At 45.0% G+C, this 27,643-nt stretch overlaps 1 protein-coding gene across 1 annotated transcript; it reads left to right on the forward strand.

Annotated features, from left to right (window-relative positions):
* Positions 1-5,896: 5,896 nt before the first annotated feature.
* Positions 5,897-25,955, forward strand: LOC109763613 (serine/threonine protein kinase OSK1-like). Its single transcript, XM_045232220.1, has 5 exons — positions 5,897-6,628; positions 6,728-6,829; positions 7,025-7,120; positions 7,255-7,338; positions 25,854-25,955. Exons 1-5 carry the CDS (start codon positions 5,897-5,899, stop codon positions 25,953-25,955), a joined length of 1,116 nt encoding a protein of 371 aa, XP_045088155.1.
* The last annotated feature ends 1,688 nt before the right edge of the window (positions 25,956-27,643 follow it).

Consider the following 27,643-nt stretch of genomic DNA (forward strand, 5'->3'; position numbering starts at 1 on the left):
CAGCTCGATGACGTCCCTCGAACTCCTGATCCAGCAAAGTGTCGAGGGAGAGTTTAGTCAGCACGACGGCGTGGTGACGGTGATGGTGATGTGATCCGCGCAGGGCTTCGCCTAAGCACTACGACAATATGACCGGAGGAGTAAACTATGGAGGGGGGCACCGCACACAGCTAAGAGAACAATTGATGTGCTTTTGGGTGCCCCTGCCCCCATATATAAAGGAGGAGGGGAGGAGGCCACCGGCCCTAGGGGGCGCGCCATGGGGGGGAAACCGACTAGGACTCCTAGTCCAAGTCGGCCCCCTTCCTTTCTTTCGGAGGGGGAAAGGGAAGGAGAGGGAGAGGGGGAAGGAAAGGGGGGCCGCGCCCCTCCCCTTGTCCAATTCGGACAGCCCATGGGAGGGGGGCGCGCGACACCCCTTGCGGACTCCCCTCTCTCTCCCCTATGGCCCATGTAGGCCCATTACTTTCTCCGGGGGTTCCGGTAACCTCCCGGTACTCCGAAAAATACCCAAAACACTCCGGAACCATTCCGGTGTCCGAATATCATCGTCCAATATATTAATCTTTGCCTCTCGAACATTTTGAGACTCCTCGTCATGTCTGTGATCTCATTCGGGACTCCGAACAAACTTCGGTCACCAAAACACATAACTCATAATACAAATTGTCATCGAACGTTAAGCGTGCGGACCCTACGGGTTCGAGAACTATGTAGACATGACCGAGACACCTCTCCGGTCAATAACCAATAGCGGAACCTGGATGCTCATATTGGCTCCCACATATTCTACGAAGATCTTTATCGTTCGAACCGTTATGACAACATACGTTATTCCCTTTGTCATTGGTATGTTACTTGCCCGAGATTCGATCGTCGGTATCTTCATACCTAGTTCAATCTCGTTACCGGCAAGTCTCTTTACTCGTTCCGTAGTGCATCATCCCGCAACTAACTCATTAGTCACATTGCTTGCAAGGCTTATAATGATGTGCATTGCCGAGAGGGCCCAGAGATACCTCTGATACTCGGAGTAACAAATCCAAATCTCGATCTATGCCAACCCAACAAAACACCTTCGGAGATACCTGTAGAGCATATTTATAATCACCCTTTTATGTTGTGATGTTTGATAGCACACAAGGTATTCCTCTGGTATTCGGGAGTTGCATAATCTCACAGTCAAAGGAATATGTATAAGTTATGAAGAAAGCAGTAGCAATAAAACTTAACGATCATTATGCTAAGCTAACGGATGGGTCTTGTCCATCACATCATTCTCCTAATGATGTGCCCGTTCATCAAATGACAACACATGTCTATGGTTAGGAAACTTAACCATCTTTGATTAACGAGCTAGTCTAGTAGAGGCTTACTAGGGACACTGTGTTTTGTCTATGTATCCACACATGTATCGAGTTTCCCGTTAATACAATTCTAGCATGAATAATAGATATTTATCATGATATAAGGAAATATTAATAACAACTTTATTATTGCCTCTAGGGCATATTTCCTTCAGAGACGTGATCATCATTTATTGCTTACCACTCCTCTGGCTCACCCCTCACCGCCCAAACCACCATTCACACCCATCTCTCACCGAATGCTCGTTCCCACCGATGGTCGTCGATGTTCTGCCACCGAACCTGCCGGCTCTCCTCAGCCCGTCATCGATGGCAACCATGACCACTAGCTTGCCGTTGTGATGCAAGGAGGCCTAGTGAAAGCACATGTTTACTCCTAGAGGGGGGTGAATGGGAGATTTGTCGAAATTCGTGAAACTCTAAAGAATTTGACGAAGATCAGAGTGAAGAAATAGAAACACAAGGGAAACTAAGTCATCACAGAATCAGAGTATATGCAATCAGGATACGAAAGAGTGAAGAACATGCAATCATACATTCATACATGCATGAAGAAAATGAACTGAGTAAATGAAAGATAGTGAGATGAAATTCTTCAGTTCAAATTCGTCAAAGCAAGATCACAAGTTCTTCAGCAGCGGAATAAAGTAAGAGAGGGTTCAGGAATTTGAAACCAGATTGGCTCGATGAAGACAATGGTATTTGGTAGACTAGTTCCATTTGCTGCATCAACTGTACGCCTGGTTGAGGCGGCCGAGCCGCAACTCAGAGGACACACAGTCCTCACCGTATTCCTCTTGAGATAATAAGGTCACTTAGTCCTCGCCCAATCACTCATGGTAATTCTTCAAGGTAGACTTCCAAAACCTTCACAGACTTGTTCACCGGCACACCACAATGACTCTTGGTGTACTCAGAACTTGACGCCTAACCGTCTGGAAGAATGACAGTGTTCAAAGGTAACAGGCGTCGGATCACACAGATCAATCTCTTCAGTGATGCTCAATCACTTTGGCTCTGGGTTTTTCCTCACTTAGGATTCTCTCAAAGTTGTCAGGGGATGGGTTGCTCTCTTATGAAAAGTGTCAGTTTCTCTCGGAACAGCCAACCAACAAGTGGTTGTGGGGGCGCTATTTATAGCCAGGGGCAACCCGTCATGAATTGTCATAAATGCCCTTCTCTCATTCGACCGTTGTGAGGATAAGGATCCACTTGATAGCTGGCACGTGGCGTAGCAACGGTTGGAAGTTGAACTCTCAAATTCGTCGAGGCACTCAATTTCCTCACTTTTAGGCAAAACGCATTGGCGAACTCCTAACTCCTTAGCATGACCAAATTCGTCAGTGGCCAGATGAACTGCGTCACTGCCACTGTCAACTGTGTCAGCTGTACGGGAGATTTCCAAAGGCTTCACTCGAAGCGGCTTGTGTATAGGTTTGAGTATCACTTTGGAAATGTGAAATATGATTCACCTAGACCCCCTTTAACAGTACCGTTTTTCCTAAGACTCAAAGAAGAAGAAAAGAAACTATGAAAAAAAAGTCTTCACACTTCAATTTCTTCAAAGGCCGTACCAATTTGACCATCAATTTCTTCACTTGAAGACATACATTTTTAGGGGTCGTCTTCCATGTGTTAAACCAAATCTTCTGGGACTCTGTCTCCTGTGTATACTCACAAACTCATTAGTTCATCAATCTATTTGTCATCGATACTCCAAAACCACTAAGGGGGCACTTGATGCACTTACACCTAGTCACTGGTAAGCTATAAAGGATGTTGGCCTCGTCTATCCCCATGTGCATTAGGGTGGCGCCCGACACTGGGGCTGTGGTGATGAGTACTTGAGATGCCCCGACAACATTGGAAACATCTACCACACCGAGAGCAGGGATGTTGCCATTCCCACTAGGGTTTTCCCGTCACCATCCGCTTCGTCTCCACCTCCGGAAGCACTCGAGCCAACTACAACAAGTGTTGTAAGTACATCGAACTCTAAATCGCTTCTCGGTTGTGTAGTTTTGATTTAGGGGTTAGGTTTTTTAGACCGATTGCAACTTTAGGCATTTTTGAACGACGGAATTGCATTCATACCATACCAGTGGAGGGTCGTCATCAATTTGATCGTTGATTAAGGATTGGGTTCGGAGAGGCTAAGTTTGATTAGGGATGGACAATTTGGTTTTGGGAGAAGAACGATAAAACATCTTGGGCACTGATCTTCACCGAGGTGATGTGTGTTGGGGTGTCCGTTCGTGTGAGGATGGGTTTTATGGTGCTGCACACTGTAGTTCAATTTATGTTGTGGTTAATGGTGTGTTGAGCCTAATCTTCGTCATTATAGTGGTCTATATGCAAGTTGGTCATTGTTGATAATACTCTGCCCAGCTGATCCAAGGGTAAGGTTGTAGTACAGGTCAACGTCTCCGAGAAGCGTTGGGGAAGGCCGGCTAATAACGTTGGGCACTTCCATGAGAATGCAAGTCCAACCCACTTTTGCAATCTGATTTTTGCACCTAAGTTGGGGTTACTTCTGATCTCCGAGGCCTTCAGTGAACACACGGGCGCCATCCTATCGGACATCGTCCTCATCACGACTACCCGCGGCAGCTGAAAGGTGAAACTCCGGGATCTAGAGGTCGTGGCTAAGTGCGGCTAGCACGAAGCGCTTTCCATGATCCAAGAGTAGTTATCCCTATTTGTTAGACGGTCTGCGCTTAGCTACTATGCCTACAACTGCATGTTTGCGTATGTCAATGTGTCACTGTTAGGACTGTATGTATATTTTTTGAAGAACACGCAAGAGCATTAAAAACAGATGCGCTCACGGCCGTAGGCTTACAAGAGACTTAACTTACACCTCTAGCATGCTTACCGGCTCTTGCGAGCATTCGCGGAGCAAACTCATCTTTAATGTGTTGGATAACAACGAAGGGCATCGACTGTATGTACATGTTGATGTGGTTATGGGTATGTTTGTTAATGTGGTTATGTATATGATTGTTAGTATACTTGTATTTGTGCTTATCCATAGTCATGGCTCGCTTTACGAGTCCTTAATAAAACATATTGGTCATACCTTGCTTAACTTTTTTGGTTACAATTCCTCGCAGCAAAAACCCTTTTTTGGTTCACCTGCAAAAAAAAAACCTTTTTGGTTATAATTGGCCTTTGCGCCAAAGGCATAATTGGCCCTCTAGTTTTTTTAACCTTACTCCGCCCCGGGGGGGGGGGGGGGGTGCCTCAATTTCTTTGTAATTAATTTGGATGTAGGAATCCTTTGCACGTTCCTTTCCTTAATGAAAACACCACTGCACCTAGGGTTGTCTATCGTCACTACTTACTACCTCCGTCCTGATTTATTGGTCCTCTTAATATTTTGTGTCAAACTTTGACCATAGATTTAACTAAGAAAATAATAATGCATGTCACAAAAATTATATCATCGGATTCATATTTGAACATAGTTTCCAATGATATTATTCTTGGTTACATGCATCAATATTTTGTTAGTTAAATCTAAGTTCAAAATTTAATAGAAAATGCGAAGGGGACCAATAAACCAGGACAGAGGTAGTAATGTACAACCAGTTAATGTACAACCCGTCTAGGCTAATGTTTATTTTTCTATAAATGTGGAGGATAGGAAGAATTCCTCCATATTAATAGCATTCTATTCCTACAAACCAAAGAGCTCTAAAGGATTTTCCTATACAAATCCTATCTATGGGATTCCTACAAAATTCCTAGAAACCAAAGGAGGCCTAAATGAATGTTTCTAGAACCAGCAAATATGGGTCTCCATGGTTAGTTACTTAAGTTAAGTTACTACTGCATGCATGCACGTTAGACCAAGACACCTCCAACAAGCAAAAACTAAGCGGTAATGTTACCCAGCAAAGCTGGGAGAGGGGTGGCAAGCGAACGTCATTTGATGACAGTTTTAGTTGTGAGCAAAGTTCAAACTACAGCAGTTTTAAAACAAAAAATGCCTTCTCCGAAGAATCTGTCATGTTGCTTCGAAGAAACTGTCATTCCCTCTCAACAAAAAGTGTCACCTGAAACGTTCGCGGCTGATAATTTCTTGTGGAGTTCGCTCGTCCTAATTTATTTGGCGTCTCACATCGTACCCTATATAATATACTCCTCTTGCATCCCTTTAAAATAAATTTATATATACCGCATGTTGCTTTCACCTTTAATTCGTTGACATGCATGAGAATCCCCTCGAACGTTCCATGGTGTTCATTACAAGAGTTTGTGACAGTGCCAACATATTGATTTGTCGTTGTTTCCTCCGACTGGCGAATAGACGCGGACGCCGCTCTTGTTGTCTATGTATGTACATACGTGCCTAATTAACTTATTCACGCCCGATTGATCACCTGACCACTAATTTAGCTAACTATCTAGGTAGCTTCTTCCATCACTCTATATTTGGTAACACGAGGAGCTAGCTCGTGTAACAGGGAGAGGACCCCATATGTACGGTCCGTGTATGGAAACACTAATCAGCTCCAAGTCCAGCAATGGCGGCCTCAACTAACCGAGCCAGTACCAGCGCGGATCGGCACCTGCATGCATGGTACGAGCTGGAGCCAAAAACCATCGCCGGGGGCGCCTACGCTGACGTGTATCCGGCCAGGCACCGCCTCACCGGCTGCGACGTCGCCGTCAAGATATTCCATGCTAATCTTGCGGTGGAAGAAGGAGCGGAGAGGGAGATCCGGATCATGAGGCTGCTGCGCCACCACCCTCACGTCATTCGCTTCTACGAGGCCGCCGTTGTCGTTGCCAACGGCGGCAATCAGGCGTGCATCGTGATGGAGCTGGCAGAGTCAGGGGAGCTCTACAAGGAGCTCTGCGACCAGGTCATCTCCGGCCACCACGGGCTGGACGAGGCCGAGGTTCGCCGCATGTTCATGCAATTAGTATCTGGCGTGGCCTACTGCCACCGGAACATGGTGGTGCACCACGACCTCAAGCTGGAGAACGTCCTGCTCGATGCCGGCAAGAACGTGAAGCTGGCGGATTTCGGGTTCAGCGACTTCTTCGGGCCCGTCCAGAAACCGGGGGCGGACTGCGGGAGCCTACTCTACGCGGCCCCCGAGGTGTGCGCCGACCGGACAGATGCGAGTCCGACAAGGCATCTTGGTCCGGAGGTGGACATGTGGAGCTGCGGGGTCATCCTCTTTGCCATGCTCTGTGGCTACCTTCCCTTCGATGGCCCCGATGAGCCCGCTATCAAGAGGAAAATCACCGTGAGTGCCTACTACTAGTCTACTATTTCTGCGTGGGAATTCATCATCTATATCGGTTTTGTTGATTGATTCATCTTACTCTCTGGGGGGATTTTGTAGAGTGGCAGGGTGAGGATCCCACATGGTATATCGGACGGGCCGAGGGCGCTCATCTCAGGCATGCTTCAAGTTTGCCCCGAGAGGCGAATGAGCATCGACGAGGTGCGTCAACACCCATGGCTCCAACACTCCATCCCTAGCTACCTCGCGATGCCGCCTCCTCTCCATGCTGCCAGCCAAATCTTCAAGGCAAATCATGTCATCCCTAGCTTAATTAATTACCCCCTCCCCCAATCCCTATGTAGCCCTTGCTACATATCAGAATACTGAATTTGTTTGTGTCTTCTCTTACACCAGATTTGTGCCCAAACTGTAGAACAGGTAGTCAGGATGATGCTCGGGTTGGACAACAATAACCTTGTTGAGTTCCTGCACAGAGGAGTCGAAAACCAAGTACAGTATCGATCATGTGGTGACACATTTCTCTCTAGATTAGCTAGATGTTGTTTTTCTCTCTAGACTAGCTAGACGATATTGCTTTTATTTCCTCTTGGAAATACCTGTCTGACTGATGTTTTCCATTTTAGGCGACAGTTGCGTACTATCTGATGTTGGACAACCGGTTTGACGCACCTACTCGTTACATGTGGTTACTGCACGATCCACCAGCGGTACATCAATACTACTACTACACATACAGTTATTTCATTCAGCGACTACATTAGCGACCTAAATCTAAATGCATCTTTTATACCCGACATTTGCAAGCGAACATCGTATCGGTTGGTCTTGCTAACACAGAATTCGATGGCATCCCAAACGAGGTTGTTTCTAGGACTGCAACGGAAGAATCATTCAATTAGTGGGAGATTTGAGGTGAACACTCCACAAGTAACAAGGTTCCAAAACTTCTTTTACCATGGGATCAATATATAGGATATCGCACTTGGCAAAAATTGTAATAGGTTGACATGTTCCAGGAGTACCCTTCAAGACGATGGTGATGTTGTGTACTGTTTTCAAATCCCTGAACTCTTTTAAAGTACATGAATTTCAAAAAAGTTCATGGATTTGTAAAAATTATGCGAATTTGAGTCAGCACCGCAAAACCGGGGCGAGTTAACACCAAAACCGGTCAAAACCGAGACCAGGGACAAACCTTGTCCGGTTTCAATAGTTGCGGGTGCAAGTTGTCTGGTTTCAAAGTTCAGGGAGCAAATCTAGACTTTGTCAAGAGTTGAGGGATGAAAAATATACTTTTCTCTTTGTTTTAGTTTGTCTAGATGCAGAGGTGATGAGGAGGAACTTCAATACTGGCTATAATGAAGCTGATTGCTAGAGAGTAGTGACTGGTGTAAGTTACTAAATATGTGGATTATGTGTGTCACAACCAAATTCCAAACGGCTTAGTCACAACCATATTGGGCCGGACACGCGCGCACGTGTAGCTACCGCTTCACCTTTTCTGCTTAATTAGTTCGTGCAAAACAATTAACTAATATGCTTAATTATATATGATGGATCTCTAGTGTCATTTTGAGAAAATGGTACACTACAGGAAACAATGAATATGCCAACGGCTTTTCATCGGGGCCGCCGCATAACTCGAGCTAAGCCGATGGCAAACAAAAAACCATCGGCAAATCCAGCCGTTGGCAAAGCTCCAAATTTGCCGATGGTGACCATCGGCAAATCACCCATATAAGCCGACGATGGCCGTCGGCAAACCTTAGTTGTCGGCAAAGAACCAATGTACGCCGACGATGGATGTCGGCATAGACCGTGCCGTCGGCATACAGCCCATTAGCTGGCGTCGTTACAGCTATGCCGACGGCTCTGATAGGCGGCCGTCGGCATAGATTTTAAAAAAATATTTTCTCTTCTTTAAAAAGGTTGAATTTGAGGGTTTCAAATCTGAGTTAGCTAAACTTAAACATATACAAATTATATATCAATTTGGGGTAGAATTTTTCATACAGTATGAATATACACTTTGTTTTTGTTTTGAAAATGTTAAAAATGTGACCTCATGTACTTGCAAATAGGTCCTTATACTTTGTAAAAATCACAACCGATTTATACTTGCATCGATTTTGACAAACTTTATATGTTTTTGGATCATGGATTCAGTTGGTATACTATGTTTTGAAATTTGAACAAACTAAAATCATATTTGTTTCAAAATTTCTAGATAACACCCTCTTGTTTTGATTTGTTTGTATATTTTGTTGGAGATCGTAGCAGAAATTTAAAATTTTCTACGCATCACCAAGATCAATCTATGGAGTCATCTAGCAACGAGAGAGAGGAGTGCATCTACATACCCTTGTAGATCGCGAGCGGAAGCGTTCAAGTGAACGGGGTTGATGGAGTCGTACTCGTCGTGATCCAAATCACCGATGACCGAGCGCCGAACGGACGGCACCTCCGCGTTCAACACACGTACGGTTGGGAAGACGTCTCCTCCTTCTTGATCCAGCAAGGGGGAAGGAGAGGTTGATGGAGATACAGCAGCACGATGGCGTGGTGGTGGAAGTAGCGGGATCCCGGCAGGGCTTCGCCAAGCGCAAGCGGGAGGGAGAGGTGTCACGGGAGGGAGAGGGAGGCGCCAGGGGCTAGGGTGCTGCTGCCCTCCCTCTCCCCCCCCCCCCCCACTATATATAGGGGCCCTGGGGGGGCGCCGGCCCCTGGGAGATCCAATCTCCAGGGGGGCGGCGGCCAAGGGGGGTGGCTTGCCCCCCAAGCCAAGTGGGGCGCCCCCCACCCCTAGGGTTTCCAACCCTAGGCGCAGGGGGAGGCCCAAGGGGGGGCGCCCCAGCCCACTAGGGGCTGGTTCCCTTCCCACTTCAGCCCATGGGGCCCTCCGGGACAGGTGGCCCCACCCGGTGGACCCCCGGGACCCTTCCGGTGGTCCCGGTACAATACCGGTGACCCCCGAAACTTTCCCGGTGGCCGAAACTGGACTTCCTATATACAATTCTTCACCTCCGGACCATTTCGGAACTCCTCGTGACGTCCGGGATCTCATCCGGGACTCCGAACAACTTTCGGGTTACCGCATACTAATATCTCTACAACCCTAGCGTCACCGAACCTTAAGTGTGTAGACCCTACGGGTTCGGGAGACATGCAGACATGACCGAGACGACTCTCCGGTCAATAACCAACAGCGGGATCTGGATACCCATGTTGGCTCCCACATGTTCCACGATGATCTCATTGGATGAACCACGATGTCGAGGATTCAATCAATCCCGTATACAATTCCCTTTCTCAATCGGTATGTTACTTGCCCGAGATTCGATCGTCGGTATCCCAATACCTTGTTCAATCTCGTTACCGGCAAGTCTCTTTACTCGTACCGTAATGCATGATCCCGTGGCTAACTCCTTAGTCACATTGAGCTCATTATGATGATGCATTACCGAGTGGGCCCAGAGATACCTCTCCGTCATACGGAGTGACAAATCCCAGTCTCGATCCGTGTCAACCCAACAGACACTTTCAGAGATACCTGTAGTGTACCTTTATAGTCACCCAGTTACGTTGTGACGTTTGGTACACCCAAAGCACTCCTACGGCATCCGGGAGTTACACGATCTCATGGTCTAAGGAAAAGATACTTGACATTGGAAAAGCTCTAGCAAACGAACTACACGATCTTTGCGCTATGCTTAGGTTGGGTCTTGTCCATCACATCATTCTCCTAATGATGTGATCCCGTAATCAATGACATCCAATGTCCATAGTCAGGAAACCATGACTATCTGTTGATCAACGAGCTAGTCAACTAGAGGCTCACTAGGGACATGTTGTGGTCTATGTATTCACACATGTATTACGATTTCCGGATAACACAATTATAGCATGAACAATAGACAATTATCATGAGCAAGGAAATATAATAATAACCATTTTATTATTGCCTCTAGGGCATATTTCCAACATATTTTTCATTCCTTGGCCAGATGAGGCAAAGTTTATATCTATTTGCATCAGAAAGTTTCAACTATTTCAAAAATCATGTGTTTAGTATGAAATATTTAATTATAACTTTGATGCTTTGCTACAATAGATAAAGCCAAAGGGGGTAGCTTTCCCGGTGAAACTGGCTAGGGTTGGGCCGCTCGGGGGTCTTCAGAGGGTAGCAATGCCACCAAAACTTGCATTGGGTCCTCATACATGTATAAAAGTATGGTGGGAGGTTCATACACCCAACACACAACTCCGGAGTGTGACGCCCCTCGCAGACGACACTACCGCCAGCACTTAGAGCGGGAAATTGCCATGGATGGTAGCTAGAATGGAATCTTGTGATATATTGGTCTCAAACTTTGTTTTAAAATGTTCCTATGGGCTAACCTAGCACAATTAGGTAGAAAAGTCCATTGGTCAAAGGTCGTTCGTCGAAGGTCAAAGATCGTTCGTCAAAAGTCAAAGGGGTAGCTTTCCCGGTCAAACTGGCCAGGGTTAGGCCGCTCGAGAGTCTACGGAGGGTAGCAATCCCACAAAACTTTGAGTTTTGTCCTATTACATGTCTAAGAGTGTGGTGGGAGGTTCAGACACCCAACACAAAGCTCCCGGAGTGTGACCCCCTTCACGGACGACACTACCACCAGCACTTAGAGCGGGAAACTGCCACGGATTATAGCCCCGGAGGGAATCTTGTGATAATTTGGGTTTAGAATTTGTTTTAAAAATATTACTATGGGCTAACCTAGCACAACTAGTTAGAAAAGTCCATTGGTCTAATGTCGTTCGTCGAAAGTCAAAGTGGGTAGCTTTCCCTATCAAATTGGCTAGGGTTAGGTCGCTCGGGGATCTTCGGAGGGTAGCAATCAGGTTTAAGCTGCATAAATGACCATACTATTTACACAGAAATTACTAGGGTATGTTACAAGAATTTCTTCCCTATGGGTGAAAAGTTATTACTGTGTTTGTATGTAAGTTATCGAGTGGTAGTGTGTGAATTATCATGTTATGTACACATAAGTTACCGGGGTATGTTTCAAAACTTTTTCGCCCATGGTAAAAAGTTATCAATGTGTTTATATGTGAATTACCAGGTTTGCAATGCGTAAATCACCTGTTATTTAGACAAAAAAGTTACCAGCATATGTTTCAACGACTTTTTCCCCATGGGTGAAAAGTTATCAATGTGTTTGTATGTACATTATCAGTTCTGCAATGCATTAATTACCATGGTATTAAGAAAGAAGTTACTAGGAAATGTTTCAACAACTTTTTCTTCCTCGGGTGAAAGTTACCATGGTGTTTGTTCATAATTTATCAGGTATGTGGTGCTTGTACGTGAGTTATTAGGTCAGTGGTTCGTAAATTATCATTCTATTATACAGGAAATTATTGAGGTATGTATGAATGAAGTATGGAAGAGACGAAGATGGTCAAATAATGGATTTCCTTTGAACTTGATAAGAACCAGGTAGTGGGGAAGGTGGCAAGTGAACTAAGATCTCAATATTGAAGTTTTGAGTTCAATTCCTGGCTTTAGCATGATTTTTTGGGCTATAAAACTGCAAATGTACTCTCGGTCCACATCAAGTATCTGCAAATGCACTTTGGGTCCACATCAAGTATGGAAACCGCTAATGTCAAGGGAAAAAACCATGATCAACGCTCACCTTGTTGGGGACGTAGCAGAATTTTAAAATTTCCTACGCATCACCAAGATCCATCTATGGAGTATACTAGCAACGAAGGGAAAGGAGTGCATCTACATACCCTTGTAGATCGCGAGCGGAAGCGTTCTAATGAACGGGGTTGATGGAGTCGTACTCGCCGTGATCCAAATCACCGATGACCGAGTGCCGAACGGACGGCACCTCCGCGTTCAACACACGTACGGAGCAGCGACGTCTCCTCCTTCTTGATCCAGCAAGGGGGAAGGAGAGTTTGATGGAGATCCAGCAGCACGACGGCGTGCTGGTGGATGTAGCGGGGATCTCGGCAGGGCTTCGCCAAGCTTCTGCGAGAGGGAGAGGTGTTGGAGGGGGAGAGGGAGGCGCCAGGGGCTGTAGTGCTGCTGCCCTCTCCCCCCCACTATATATAGGCCCCCTGGAGGGGGGGCGGCCCTGGAACCCATCTACAAGGGGGGGGCGGCCAGGGGGGAAACTTGCCCCCCAAGGCAAGTGGGGCGCCCCCCCACCCTAGGGTTTCCAACCCTAGGCGCAGGGGGAAGGCCCATGGGGGGCGCCCCAGCCCACTAAGGGCTGGTTCCCTTCCCACTTCAGCCCATGGGGCCCTCCGGGATAGGTGGCCCCACCCGGTGGACCCCCGCCCGAAACTTTCCCGGTGGCTGAAACTTGACTTCCTATATATAATTCTTCACCTCCGGACCATTCCGGAACTCCTCGTGACGTCCGGGATCTCATCTGGGACTCCGAACAACTTTCGGGTTTCCGCATACTCATATCTCTACAACCCTAGCGTCACCGAACCTTAAGTGTGTAGACCCTACGGGTTCGGGAGACATGCAGACATGACCGAGACGCCTCTCCGGTCAATAACCAACAGCGGGATCTGGATACCCATGTTGGCTCCCACATGTTCCACGATGATCTCATCGGATGAACCACGATGTCGAGGATTCAATCAATCCCGTATACAATTCCCTTTGTCAATCGGTATGTTACTTGCCCGAGATTCGATCGTCGGTATCCCAATACCTTGTTCAATCTCGTTACCGGCAAGTCTCTTCACTCGTACCATAATGCATGATCCCGTGGCTAACTCCTTAGTCACATTGAGCTCATTATGATGATGCATTACCGAGTGGGACCAGAGATACCTCTCCGTCATACGGAGTGACAAATCCCAGTCTCGATCCGTGCCAACCCAACAGACACTTTCGGAGATACCCGTAGTGCACCTTTATAATCACCCAGTTACGTTGTGACGTTTGGCACACCCAAAGCACTCCTACGGCATCCGGGAGTTGCACGATCTCATGGTCTAAGGAAAGGATACTTGACATTGGAAAAAGCTCTAGCAAACGAACTACACGATCTTTGCGCTATGCTTAAGATTGGGTCTTGTCCATCACATCATTCTCCTAATGATGTGATCCCGTTATCAATGACATCCAATGTCCATAGTCAGGAAACCATGACTATCTGTTGATCCACGAGCTAGTCAACTAGAGGCTTACTAGGGACACGTTATGGTCTATGTATTCACACATGTATTACGATTTCCGGATAATACAATTATAGCATGAACAATAGACAATTATCATGAACAAAGAAATATAATAATAACCATTTATTATTGCCTCTAGGGCATATTTCCAACAGTCTCCCACTTGCACTAGAGTCAATAAACTAGTTACATTGTGATGAATCGAACACCCATAGCGTTCTGGTGTTCATCATGTTTTGCTCTAGGGAGAGGTTTAGTCAACGGATCTGCTACATTCAGGTCCGTATGTACTTTACAAATATCTATGTCTCCATTTTGAACACTTTCACGAATGGAGTTGAAGCGACGCTTGATATGCCTGGTCTTCTTGTGAAACCTGGGCTCCTTCGCAAGGGCAATAGCTCCAGTGTTGTCACAGAAGAGAGTCATCGGGCCCGACGCATTGGGAATCACCCCTAGGTCGGTGATGAACTCCTTCATCCAGATTGCTTCTTGCGCTGCCTCTGAGGCTGCCATGTACTCCGCTTCACATGTAGATCCCGCCACGACGCTTTGCTTGCAACTGCACCAGCTTACTGCCCCTCCATTCAAAATATACACGTATCCGGTTTGTGACTTCGAGTCATCCAGATCTGTGTCGAAGCTAGCATCGTCGTAACCCTTTACGACGAGCTCTTCGTCACCTCCATAAACGAGAAACATATCCTTAGTCCTTTTCAGGTACTTCAGGATATTCTTGACCGCTGTCCAGTGTTCCATGCCGGGATTACTTTGGTACCGTCCTACCAAACTTACGGCAAGGTTTACATCAGGTCTGGTACACAGCATGGCATACATAATAGACCCTATGGCCGAGGCATAGGGGATGACACTCATCTTTTCTCTATCTTCTGCCGTGGTCGGGCATTGAGCCGTGCTCAATTGCACACCTTGCAATACAGGCAAGAACCCCTTTTTGGACTGATCCATATTGAACTTCTTCAATATCTTGTCAAGGTACATACTCTGTGAAAGACCAATGAGGCGTCTTGATCTATCTCTATAGATCTTGATGCCTAATATATAAGCAGCTTCTCCAAGGTCCTTCATTGAAAAACACTTATTCAAATAGGCCTTTATACTTTGTTAGCATTCTTAGGATCGACAAAACCTTCCGGCTGCATCATATACAATTTTTCCTTAAGGAATGCCGTTTTGACGTCCATTTGCCATATCTCATAATCATAGAATGCGGCAATTGCTAACATGATTCGGACGGACTTCAGCTTCGCTACGGGTGAGAAAGTCTCATCGTAGTCAACCCCTTGAACTTGTCGATAACCCTTAGCGACAAGTCGAGCCTTATAGATGGTCACATTACCATCCGCGTCTGTCTTCTTCTTAAAGATCCATTTATTTTCTATGGCTCGCCGATCATCGGGCAAGTCAGTCAAAGTCCATACTTCGTTTTCATACATGGATCCTATCTCGGATTTCATGGCTTCTAGCCATTTGTCAGAATCCGGGCCCGCCATCGCTTCTTCATAGTTCGAAGGTTCACCGTTGTCTAACAACATGATTTCCAGGACAGGGTTGCCGTACCACTCTGGTGTGGAACGTGTCCTTGTGGACCTTCGAAGTTCAGCAGTAACTTGATCCGAAGCTTCCTGATCATCATCATTAACTTCCTCCCCAGTCGGTGTAGGCACCACAGGAATATCTTCCCGCGCTGCGCTACTTTCCGGTTCGGTAGGGGTGACTATCACCTCATCAAGTTCCACTTTCCTCCCACTTACTTCCTTCGAGAGAAACTCTTTCTCCAGAAAAGACCCATTCTTGGCAACAAAGATCTTGCCTTCGGATCTGAGGTAGAAGGTATACCCAATGGTTTCCTTAGGGTATCCTATGAAGACGCATTTTTCCGACTTGGGTTCGAGCTTTTCAGGTTGAAGTTTCTTGACATAAGCATCGCATCCCCAAACTTTTAGAAACGACAGCTTAGGTTTCTTCCCAAACCATAATTCATACAGTGTCGTCTCAACGGATTTCGACGGAGCCCTATTTAAAGTGAATGCGGCAGTCTCTAAAGCATAGCCCCAAAATGAGAGCGGTAGATCGGTAAGAGACATCATAGATCGCACCATATCCAATAGAGTGCAATTACGACGTTCGGACACACCATTTTGCTGAGGTGTTCCAGGCGGCGTGAGTTGTGAAACGATTCCACATTTCTTTAAGTGTGTACCAAATTCGTGACTTAAATATTCTCCACCACGATCTGATCGTAAGAACTTTATTTTCCTGTCACGTTGATTTTCAACCTCACTCTGAAATTCCTTGAACTTTTCAAAGGTTTCAGACTTGTGTTTCATTAGGTAGACACACCCATATCTACTTAAGTCATCAGTGAGAGTGAGAACATAACGATATCCTCCGCGAGCCTCAACACTCATTGGACCGCACACATCGGTATGTATGATTTCCAGTAAGTTGGTTGCTCGCTCCATTGTTCCGGAGAACGGAGTCTTAGTCATCTTACCCATGAGGCATGGTTCGCACGTGTCAAATGATTCGTAATCAAGAGACTCCAAAAGTCCATCTGCATGGAGCTTCTTCATGCGCTTGACACCAATGTGACCAAGGCGGCAGTGCCACAAGTATGTGAGACAATCGTTATCAACTTTACATCTTTTGGTATTCACACTATGAATATGTGTAACATCATGTTCGAGATTCATCAAGAAAACCATTAACCAGCGGGGCATGACCATAAAACATATCTCTCATATAAATAGAACAACCATTATTCTCGGATTTAAATGAGTAGCCATCTCGAATTAAACGAGATCCAGATACAATGTTCATGCTCAAAGCTGGCACTAAATAACAATTATTGAGGTTTAAAACTAATCCCGTAGGTAAATGCAGAGGCAGCGTGCCGACGGCGATCACATTGACCTTGGAACCATTCCCGACGCGCATCGTCACCTCGTCCTTTGCCAGTCTCCGCTTATTCCGCAGTTCCTGTTTTGAGTTACAAATATGAGCAACCGCACCGGTATCAAATACCCAGGAGCTACTACGAGTACTGATAAGGTACACATCAATTACATGTATATCACATATACCTTTGGTGTTGCCGGCCTTCTTGTCCGCTAAGTATTTGGGGCAGTTCCACTTCCAGTGACCACTTCCCTTGCAATAAAAGCACTCAGTCTCAGGCTTGGGTCCATTCTTCGACTTCTTCCCGGCAACTGGCTTACCGGGCGCGGCAACTCCCTTGCCGTCCTTCTTGAAGTTCTTCTTACCCTTGCCTTTCTTGAACTTAGTGGTTTTATTCACCATCAACACTTGATGTTCCTTTCTGATCTCCACCTCCGCTGATTTCAGCATTGAATATACCTCAGGAATGGTCTTTTCCATCCCCTGCATATTGAAGTTCATCACAAAGCTCTTGTAGCTCGGTGGAAGCGACTGAAGGATTCTGTCAATGACCGCGTCATCCGGGAGATTAACTCCCAGCTGAGACAAGCGGTTGTGTAACCCAGACATTCTGAGTATGTGCTCACTAACAGAACTATTTTCCTCCATCTTACAGCTGAAGAACTTGTCGGAGACTTCATATCTCTCGACCCGGGCATGAGCTTGGAAAACCATTTTCAGCTCTTCGAACATCTCATATGCTCCATGTTTCTCAAAACGCTTTTGGAGACCCGGTTCTAAGCTGTAAAGCATGCCGCACTGAACGAGGGAGTAATCATCAGCACGTGATTGCCAAGCGTTCATAACGTCTTGGTTCTCTGGGATTGGTGCTTCACCTAGCGGTGCTTCTAGGACATAATCTTTCTTGGCAGCTATGAGGATGATCCTCAGGTTCCGGACCCAGTCCGTATAGTTACTGCCATCATCTTTCAGCTTGGTTTTCTCTAGGAACGCGTTGAAGTTGAGGACAACGTGGGCCATTTGATCTACAAGACATATTGTAAAGATTTTAGACTAAGTTCATGATAATTAAGTTCATCTAATCAAATTATTCAATGAACTCCCACTCAGATAGACATCCCTCTAGTCATCTAAGTGAAACATGATCTGAGTTAACCAGGCCATGTCCGATCATCACGTGAGATGGACTAGTCAAGATCGGTGAACATCTCCATGTTGATCATATCTTCTATACGACTCATGCTCAATCTCATACATCACATATATCATTCATCACATCTTCTGGCCATATCACATCACATAGCACATGCTGCAAAAACAAGTTAGACGTCCTCTAATTGTTGTTGCAAGTTTTTACGTGGCTTGTATAGGTTTCTAGCAAGAACGTTTCTTACCTACATAAAACCACAACGTGATATGCCAATTTCTATTTACCCTTCATAAGGACCCTTTTCATCGAATCCGTTCCGACTAAAGTGGGAGAGACAGACACCCGCTAGCCACCTTATGCAACTAGTGCATGTCAGTCGGTGGAACCTGTCTCACGTAAGCGTACGTGTAAGGTCGGTCCGGGCCGCTTCATCCCACAATACCACCGAAACAAGATAAGACTAGTAGTGGCAAGAAAAATTGACAACATCTACGCCCACAACTGCTTTGTGTTCTACTCGTGCATAGTAACTACGCATAGGCCTGGCTCATGCTGCAACTGTTGGGGATCGTAGCAGAATTTTAAAATTTCCTACGCATCACCAAGATCCATCTATGGAGTATAATAGTAACGAAGGGAAAGGAGTGCATCTACATACCCTTGTAGATCGCGAGCGGAAGCGTTCTAATGAACGGGGTTGATGGAGTCGTACTCGCCGTGATCCAAATCACCGATGACCGAGTGCCGAACGGACGGCACCTCCGCGTTCAACACACGTACGGAGCAGCGACGTCTCCTCCTTCTTGATCCAGCAAGGGGGAAGGAGAGGTTGATGGAGATCCAGCAGCACGACGGCGTGCTGGTGGATGTAGCGGGGATCTCGGCAGGGCTTCGCCAAGCTTCTGCGAGAGGGAGAGGTGTTGGAGGGGGAGAGGGAGGCGCCAGGGGCTGTAGTGCTGCTGCCCTCCCTCCCCCCCACTATATATAGGCCCCCTGGAGGGGGGGCGCCGGCCCTGGAACCCATCTACAAGGGGGGGCGGCGGCCAGGGGGGAAACTTGACCCCCAAGGCAAGTGGGGCGCCCCCACCCTAGGGTTTCCAACCCTAGGCGTAGGGGGAAGGCCCATGGGGGGCGCCCCAGCCCACTAAGGGCTGGTTCCCTTCCCACTTCAGCCCATGGGGCCCTCCGGGATAGGTGGCCCCACCCGGTGGACCCCCGGGACCCTTCCGGTGGTCCCGGTACAATACCGGTGACCCCCGAAACTTTCCCGGTGGCCGAAACTTGACTTCCTATATATAATTCTTCACCTCCGGACCATTCCGGAACTCCTCGTGACGTCCGGGATCTCATCTGGGACTCCGAACAACTTTCGGGTTTCCGCATACTCATATCTCTACAACCCTAGCGTCACCGAACCTTAAGTGTGTAGACCCTACGGGTTCGGGAGACATGCAGACATGACCGAGACGCCTCTCCGGTCAATAACCAACAGCGGGATCTGGATACCCATGTTGGCTCCCACATGTTCCACGATGATCTCATCGGATGAACCACGATGTCGAGGATTCAATCAATCCCGTATACAATTCCCTTTGTCAATCGGTATGTTACTTGCCCGAGATTCGATCGTCGGTATCCCAATACCTTGTTCAATCTTGTTACCGGCAAGTCTCTTTACTCGTACCGTAATGCATGATCCCGTGGCTAACTCGTTAGTCACATTGAGCTCATTATGATGATGCATTACCGAGTGGGCAACCCAACAGACACTTTCGGAGATACCCGTAGTGCACCTTTATAGTCACCCAGTTACGTTGTGACGTTTGGCTCACCCAAAGCACTCCTACGGCATCCGGGAGTTGCACGATCTCATGGTCTAAGGAAAAGATACTTGACATTGGAAAAGGCTCTAGCAAACGAACTACACGATCTTTGCGCTATGCTTAAGATTGGGTCTTGTCCATCACATCATTCTCCTAATGATGTGATCCCGTTATCAATGACATCCAATGTCCATAGTCAGGAAACCATGACTATCTGTTGATCCACGAGCTAGTCAACTAGAGGCTTACTAGGGACACGTTATGGTCTATGTATTCACACATGTATTACGATTTCCGGATAATACAATTATAGCATGAACAATAGACAATTATCATGAACAAAGAAATATAATAATAACCATTTATTATTGCCTCTAGGGCATATTTCCAACACACCTGCCCCATGTCCACGTGCAAATTAGGATCACACAAAATCATGGTCCCGTTAAAATCAGGAGAGAGGGAAACGCCAGAAAGATCGCGAGAAACCGGAGCCAAAAAATCAGGAAAGAGCGGAGGCGAGTGCCCCCCCCCCCCCCCCGCACGACCAAGGTCAAACGGTGAATGAGTCATTTGGTTTTATTGCAAAAAACACAGTAGAACATTTGTCCATAAGAGTGTCCCAAGGTTTCAAGGGTATCTTAATTGATTCCAAATGGGCGACACAGTCATCACAATACTAATGTTTCATGTGAAAACGACAACCCGCTAAAGCTGGCCAAGACATGCAATGCGGGCCGTCCCCACAGCAGTCACCCCTATTCCTCCATGGGCCATCATAACATTACTAACCAGGTCCCATACTAGCCCGTGGTTATAACTCGCTTCACGTGAGACAGAAGAAGCGCTCGCTTGAAGCACCTACACTAATGGGCTGGCCCAGCGTGCATTAATTGATTGGTTTTTCCTGTCTCTATTGCAATGTCTTTTTTTATTTTCCGATTTATGTTTTTACTATTATTTATATTTGGAAATATTATATATATATATATAATACAAAAATCACTTTACATAAAAGAATACAAAATTTTAAACGTGTATAAAAAATGAACATCGTGTACGAAAAATGTTAATCAAACATTTGAAAAGTGTTAATTAAGAATTTGGAAAAATTAATCAAGCATTTGAAAAATGTTAAACGTGTATCGAAAAAAAGTTTCCCATGTATACAAAAAATATCAATGTGTATGAAAAGAATATTGTTCATGTATTTAAAAAGTGTTAAATATGCATAAAATTGTTAATCATGTATTTAAAAATGCTAAACATGTATAAATAAAATGATGATCATATGTTGAACATTTTTTAATGGCAATAAACATTTCTGTACACACAATATACATTTTTGTATACATCAGAAATTTTTATATACATGTTAACATATTTAAATACTGAATTAACTTTTTTAAATATATGTCTTTATTTACTTTACTTAATGTACATTCTATAATTTTGTATACTTTATCAACATTTTTATATACACTTTTAAATACATGATACACATTTTTATATACACTTTTGAATACAAGATAAAAACGAAATATAATGAATAAAAAAATAAAATCCAAAGAAAACCAGGGAAGAAATAAAAAAGTAGAATAAAAAACAAAATAAAACGAAAAATTAATTAAAATATGAAAAAAGCAGCGATAAGAAACGAATGAAGGAACGAACTACCGAGAAAACACGATATACGGGGCCGGCCATTCGAGCGAGATATAGCTGCCGGATCATGGAGCCCAACTCCTATCTGGCGCCCTCAGCGGCTGTTATAATATATTCCAAAAACCGGCACACACCTTCCCCCCCTCCCCCCCAGCCTAGGCTCGGTACATTTACTTTTTCTTTTTTTATCCTTCAAAAATAGGTGTGTGAACTAGGCTTCAAATTCTTTGACCATAAGGTTTATTTGCACACGATGTAACCAACTAGGATAGCTCACCTACTGTGACTAATTACATTGTACGTTCTTATTGTTGTGCGTCCTCACTGCCTGGTTTCTGGTTTGTTTGGATATTTATCTTTCAGCTTTATTTTTTTATTTTCTCTCTTTTCTAATTTTTATTTTCTTAAATTCACACACACAAAATTCAAATCATGAACTTTTTCAAATGTTTGAATGTTTTTTCAAATTCATGAATATTTCCTTAATTTCACAAACTTTTCCAAATTTGTGAACTTTTTTCAAATTGTTAAACCTTTGTGCAAAATTTCTGAACTATTTCAAATTGATGAACTTTTTTCGATTTTGTCAACATTTTCCACATTCGAGAACTTTATTTGTCAAATTGATGAACTTTTTTCAATTTCGTGATTTTTTTTGTCAAATTCGTGATATTGTTTTTCAAACCGATGTACTTTTTTGAACTCATGAACTTTTACTTAGTCCATGAACATTTTTTTCAATTTTAAAAACCAGAAACCGCCTTTTTCAGTAATCAAAACATCAGCAAAAGATAAAACTGAGAAAACATGGAGAGTAAACTGGTTTTTAATTCATGGGCTTTTCTCAAATTCAATTCTTTTCAAAATTCATGAAAGTTTTTTCAATTTTTGGACCTTTTTCTTAAATTCGTCAACTGCATCATATTCATTATTTTAAAATTCGTGTACTTTTTTCAAATTTGTGAATTTTTTTGTTAAACTTTTTAACCTTCCTCAAATCTTTTTTCAAATTTCAGCACTTTTTAAAATTTTGTGAACTTTTTTCAATTTTGTGATTTTTTTTCTTAAATTCTTGAACTTTTTGTTAAATTCATTTCTTTTCAAATTCTTGTATTTTTTTCATAAATTGGTGAACTTTCTTCAAATTCTATTATTTTTCTAATTCATGAACTTTTTACAAATTATGAAAAATAATTCAAAGCCATGAACTTTTTTCTTAAATTCATGTACTTGTCGCAAATTCATTTTTTCCCAAATTTGTGAAAAATTTGTAAAACTAATGAACTTTTTTCAATTCATGAACCCTATCAAATTTGGAAATTTTTCCCCAAATTAACAAACAATTTTCACAGTAACTAATCATTTAAAATTTGTATAAAAACTTGAAGTTTTTGAACTATTATAAAATTCATGAAGTTTTCAAGTTTGCAAACATTTTTAAAAACTTGTGAAAAAACTTCACTTTCACGAACTTTTCCAAATTTGGGAACAATTTTCAAATTTATGAACTTTTCAACTTTGCAACCTTGTATTTCAAATTCATGATTTTTTTGTGTGCAAATTTGCCAGCTTTCTTGAAATTGTTAAACATTTTTCAAATTTACCTTTATAATTCAAAATCTTGTTTCCAAATTAATGAACTTTTAAAGTTGATAGAAAGACGGTAGCCGGTTTTATTAGCCAGCAGGTTTTTATTCACAGCACGGGCTTGCAATGCAAGGGAAAAAAGGGTAGCGAGCATCCCGTCGTAGTGAACGGTTGGTGGCTCAATGTCTAGCAAGGGCGATGGAGGAAACAGTAGGGCACGAGCGAGTTATGTCCCACGGCCCGTTAGGGGGCGCGCGTGAGCGCCAGTTAGTCTTCGGGGCGCTTAATGCGCCAACGAGGAGCTCCCCTCATGGAGCACGTATTGACTATTGACTCGTATTCTGCATTGCGTTCGAAAAGCAGCTCTGGTGCAGATCTGAAGGCAGAGGCATGACACAGGAGCGGCGCGAGAGCAGGACGAGGCGCAGGGCAGCTGCAACAATGCAGGAACCAATGCAAGACTAATTTAAGACTGGAATTTCCTATAATTTTCACTTAATCCATAACCTTTGGATAAAATACTTGGAAGTGTGAGGATACGATGAGTCAAACATGAGTGATGATCTTATATTGGTATAGACACAAATAAAGATACAGCGTATCCAAAGAATTTGCAAATATTACTCTGTAAAAATGAAGGTGGACGATTTGACCTTCACAAAGGTTAAAAATGCATACTATCTTTTCGCCACGATGGGAATTGCTTAAGAAAGGCTCCGAGGCATATAAGGTTTCTTCGCCTCATGCCGGCACCGTTGATTTATCTCGTTTCCTGTGTTCTTATGGCTATGGAGGCGTGGTGGATCCCAACCCTTACCATTAGGAGGGCTCATGCTTCATGTTTAGGTGTTTTTTAGTCTTTTTAGGATTTGTGTATACTACTCGGAAAGGTGAGGCGACGGCGACTCCCTGGAGATAGAATAAAGTTCTCCCCGCCTAGTCCCCGTCCTAGCGGTGCGTTTTGCGTCCTCGGAGGGCGTGTGGAGGTGTGTCTCTGGCGGATCCCGCGGGATTCGGTCGGTGTTAGTCTTTTGGTGAATTTGCATGGATCCGGTCCTCGTTTATATTCATGTGTCTATAGGTTGGGTCTTTTCGATCTACACTTCTCTTTGTGAGTGGCGATTGTTGTTCGTTGATCCTTTGGGGTCTTAGCCGAATGACTTTTAGACTATCTACTACAAAAAAATTGCTCGATTCCGGTGAGGGAGGGATGATGATGGCAGCGTTGTTGACGTATAATGTGCTACCTAGTCTCTTTCATTAGATCGGTCTTTTGGTTGCATTGGCTAGAGCATGCACTTCTACATGGTATCAGAGCCAAGAGGTCTTGAGTTCAAGACCCGGTTGGCGCAATTAAATTGCAGCCCACTTTCGGTCCACGTTTAGGCCTGAGGGAGCCACACGTGAGGGGGAGTGTTGACGTATAATGTGCTACCTAGTCTCTTCCATCAGATCGGTCTTTTGGTTGCATTGGCTAGAGCATGCACTTCTACAAGCGTGCCTTCGCTTGCTCTAGTGCTTGTAATCATCGTTAAGTGGTCTATGGGTATGGATGTATTTTTTGTTATTTTTTATACAAAGTACACACGGAGGCGCTCGTATATACGCATGTATACCCTATCCTTATGAGCACCTCTTGTGTTCTTTGCACTGTCATAATGTTTGATGAATAGATTGAAAGTTTCAAAAAAATTGCTAAGCAAACAAGAATCATCATGGAACATATAAATGACGCCGCACTACTCGCTCACCTGGAGGCATGGCGTCGCGCGGCCGATCTCCCTCGTACGATCTGCCTCGTTGGCGTCTTTTCACCGCGCTGTCAAAAATCCCGCGGTTAGTTTCTCTAGACGTTACACTTTCGTGCTACAGCAGATGACGGGTGGGCCTCCTTTCCTCTCACGGGCCCAGCTTGTCGGTGTCTGTCCCGTGTGTGCGTCGCGTGTGTATTCTGTGGAAAAATTATCGACTGCAATGATCGTGGGCGATGTGGGTTTGGTCGACCCTCGCAGCCGCCGCATTCATCGTCCTCCATCCTCCCCTGATCCAATACCCTCCGCTTCCCTATGGCCACCCACCCTTCTCCTCCAGCGACCCCTACCCGCCCCTATCCCCCCTCCCCCGCCCCTGCTATGGCGTCGCAGCCCTAGGCCCTCCTTGACCGCGACACCGCCCGCCTTGCCCGTCCTCCTCCCCTTCACTTCTCATGCCACACCGCCAACCATCTGCGCCCCATGATGACGGCGACTTCGCCGCCACCCGGCGGCCACGCTCGAGCGCGTGACGGTGGAGTTCCCCTAGAAGCCGTATGGGGCGCAACTAGCCTTCATGGGCCGCTCGCCTCCTCCTCCTCCTCTCTGAGCTCTCTCTCTCTCTCTCTCTCACGTGTTGCCGTCGCCGACCCTCACAGCTGCTCCTCCCCACGCTACCTGCTTCCGCCTATAGGTGTCAGACTCGCCATGGAAGGGGAAGGAGGAAGGACGAGAGGAGGAGAAGAACGGGTGTGCCGCCGGAGGAGGCGGCGGCAGACGGGGGGAGGAGGCGGGCGGGGATTGGGGCTAGGGTTCGTGTGGCCGTGGCATCGTGCAACAGCATAGGTCCATGGCGGCCGCAAGACTCAAGGACGAGGCGCACGACGCGCCGCGCGCGAGCAAAGGTCGCCCAGCGAATACTGACCCAGCCAAATGGGAAGGCCGCCGATCCCACCAGTCATGGATTCTTATACTAGCCCAATAGGGTTGTTCTCCATCGTCCTCATGCCCTCCTGTATGTACTCTCGCTTATGTGTTCTTGGATTCTTATTTTTCTTTCTTTTGCAGGATCCATAGGATTATTGTTTTCTCTGAATTTGTCCTTTGGTGCATTGTGTTTGCTTATTCAGGTCGATGGGGAGGAGAGGGGCAACGAGGCCGGAGCTCCAGACCGCGCACACATCGCTGGGTGGAGGAGAGGCCAGCTGCAGGGCAAGGGGCAGTGGGCTTAGAGCTCCAAGCGGCGCTCCTGTCACGATGTGGTGAGATGCAAGGGAGGGGTAGGATGCTAGTGACAGCAGAAGGAGCAGGCTGGTGTAGAGGGCAAGCAGCACAGGAAGGTATGTATTTCTTCACACTATCTTCATTATTTTGCAACTTGTATTCATTTTCGCTGATAATCCTTGCACTTTTGTTTATCTAATCCATTCCAAGCTTATAATTGGTGATGTTTGGTCTTCTGCTATTTTGGCTGGTGACAGATTAAGAAGGATATGATTGTGAAGCTTGTGGTTCTTCCAATATACCGTCAATACTCTATATCAACAAGCGGGTCTAGCATCCGCATTCTACGACATTTTGTATATTTTCATGGATAGGGTTTGGGTGTCCTGATGAGAGCAGTCCAGTGGCTGCACCTCTGCAACCTCGCCAACGTGGACAATCACTGGTACCATCTTTTTACCCTATCCAGTTATTACCTCCATTTTATGCAGTTTCTTTTCCAACTGAATGAAGTCTCGAGGTGGACGCGCGAGCTCTTATTTTGTTGTTCTTGTTGTTGCATATATGTCTTCATGCATCTAATCCATTAAAAATTGCAGAACTAAATGGGTTGGGGGGATATGGCTATGGTGTTTATTCCTTCACATTGGTTTAGGTATTTCTGAATTGGTTCACTCTGAAAAAGGTGTGTCACGGTTTGATTTCTGCATCTGCAGCAAGTGCAGATTTTTCTAGCGTGGAGCATCCACACCTTCTTCTCCCCAGTGCTCACTACTTTGTTGGCACATGTTTCGTAGAATAGAACACCTTTTTAATGCCATATTTCATGCTATACAGTGTGATGGATCATTAGATGGCTAGCCTTGTGTGGCACTCATTGACGAATTTTCACTTTAGGATTTCTTGTGGCCCCTTGGTTTTAAAGTATGTTCATGTTGAGAAATTATAGTAATAAGGAGGGACACAATAAATATTTGTTAGCTAGGTTGCTCGCCTAATCAAGCTCACATGTGGATCATTTACTGTTTTGCGTTATTGGAGTTTTGCTACAGTACTCATTCAGAAAAATATGAGTGGCATGTTGCAATATGGTGCTCAGGACGAAAATGATATTTGAAATTGCATGTTCTATGACAATGGTGTAATACCATAATATTTACAAATTGTATTTTTTTTTTCTGACTTTGCAACCAGAATGTGTTGCCTTTAGTAATATGTACGCCCACTGTTTATTTCCAGCAAGACATGATAAATATTGTTCTTCAGATTACTTCATATGACCTTATTCATGTTTCACACTGGCAATGATGTGGTGCTATACACTGTTTCCTTTTATGGGACTATCAACAGCAGAGAGGATACTACAATTGGCTTGCCCTTTGTTAAATCTCACCCCATATGGTTTGAATGTAAGTTTTCCTCGCTTTCGGATTGAACTTATACAGATTTAATATAACTAAAATTTCAGTCTTATATTTATGAATCTTGTGTTGTACTTAGACAAACAATTGTTTGCACTGTTCGGAACAGAACTTGCATCGACTTTGGGCTTGATTAGTCAACCCTATTTTTTTTATCTTAACATGGTCGAAGCACTAGTGCATGATATAAGGGATCTTTAACACCTTCTATTTCCATCAATGCTAAGATGGTCCAACGTCAAAAGCACCAAAACATTATGTTGATCGATTGAATG

This window comes from Aegilops tauschii, chromosome 1 (assembly GCF_002575655.3).
Source record: "Aegilops tauschii subsp. strangulata cultivar AL8/78 chromosome 1, Aet v6.0, whole genome shotgun sequence".
In the NCBI taxonomy this organism is placed as follows: Eukaryota; Viridiplantae; Streptophyta; class Magnoliopsida; order Poales; family Poaceae; genus Aegilops; species Aegilops tauschii.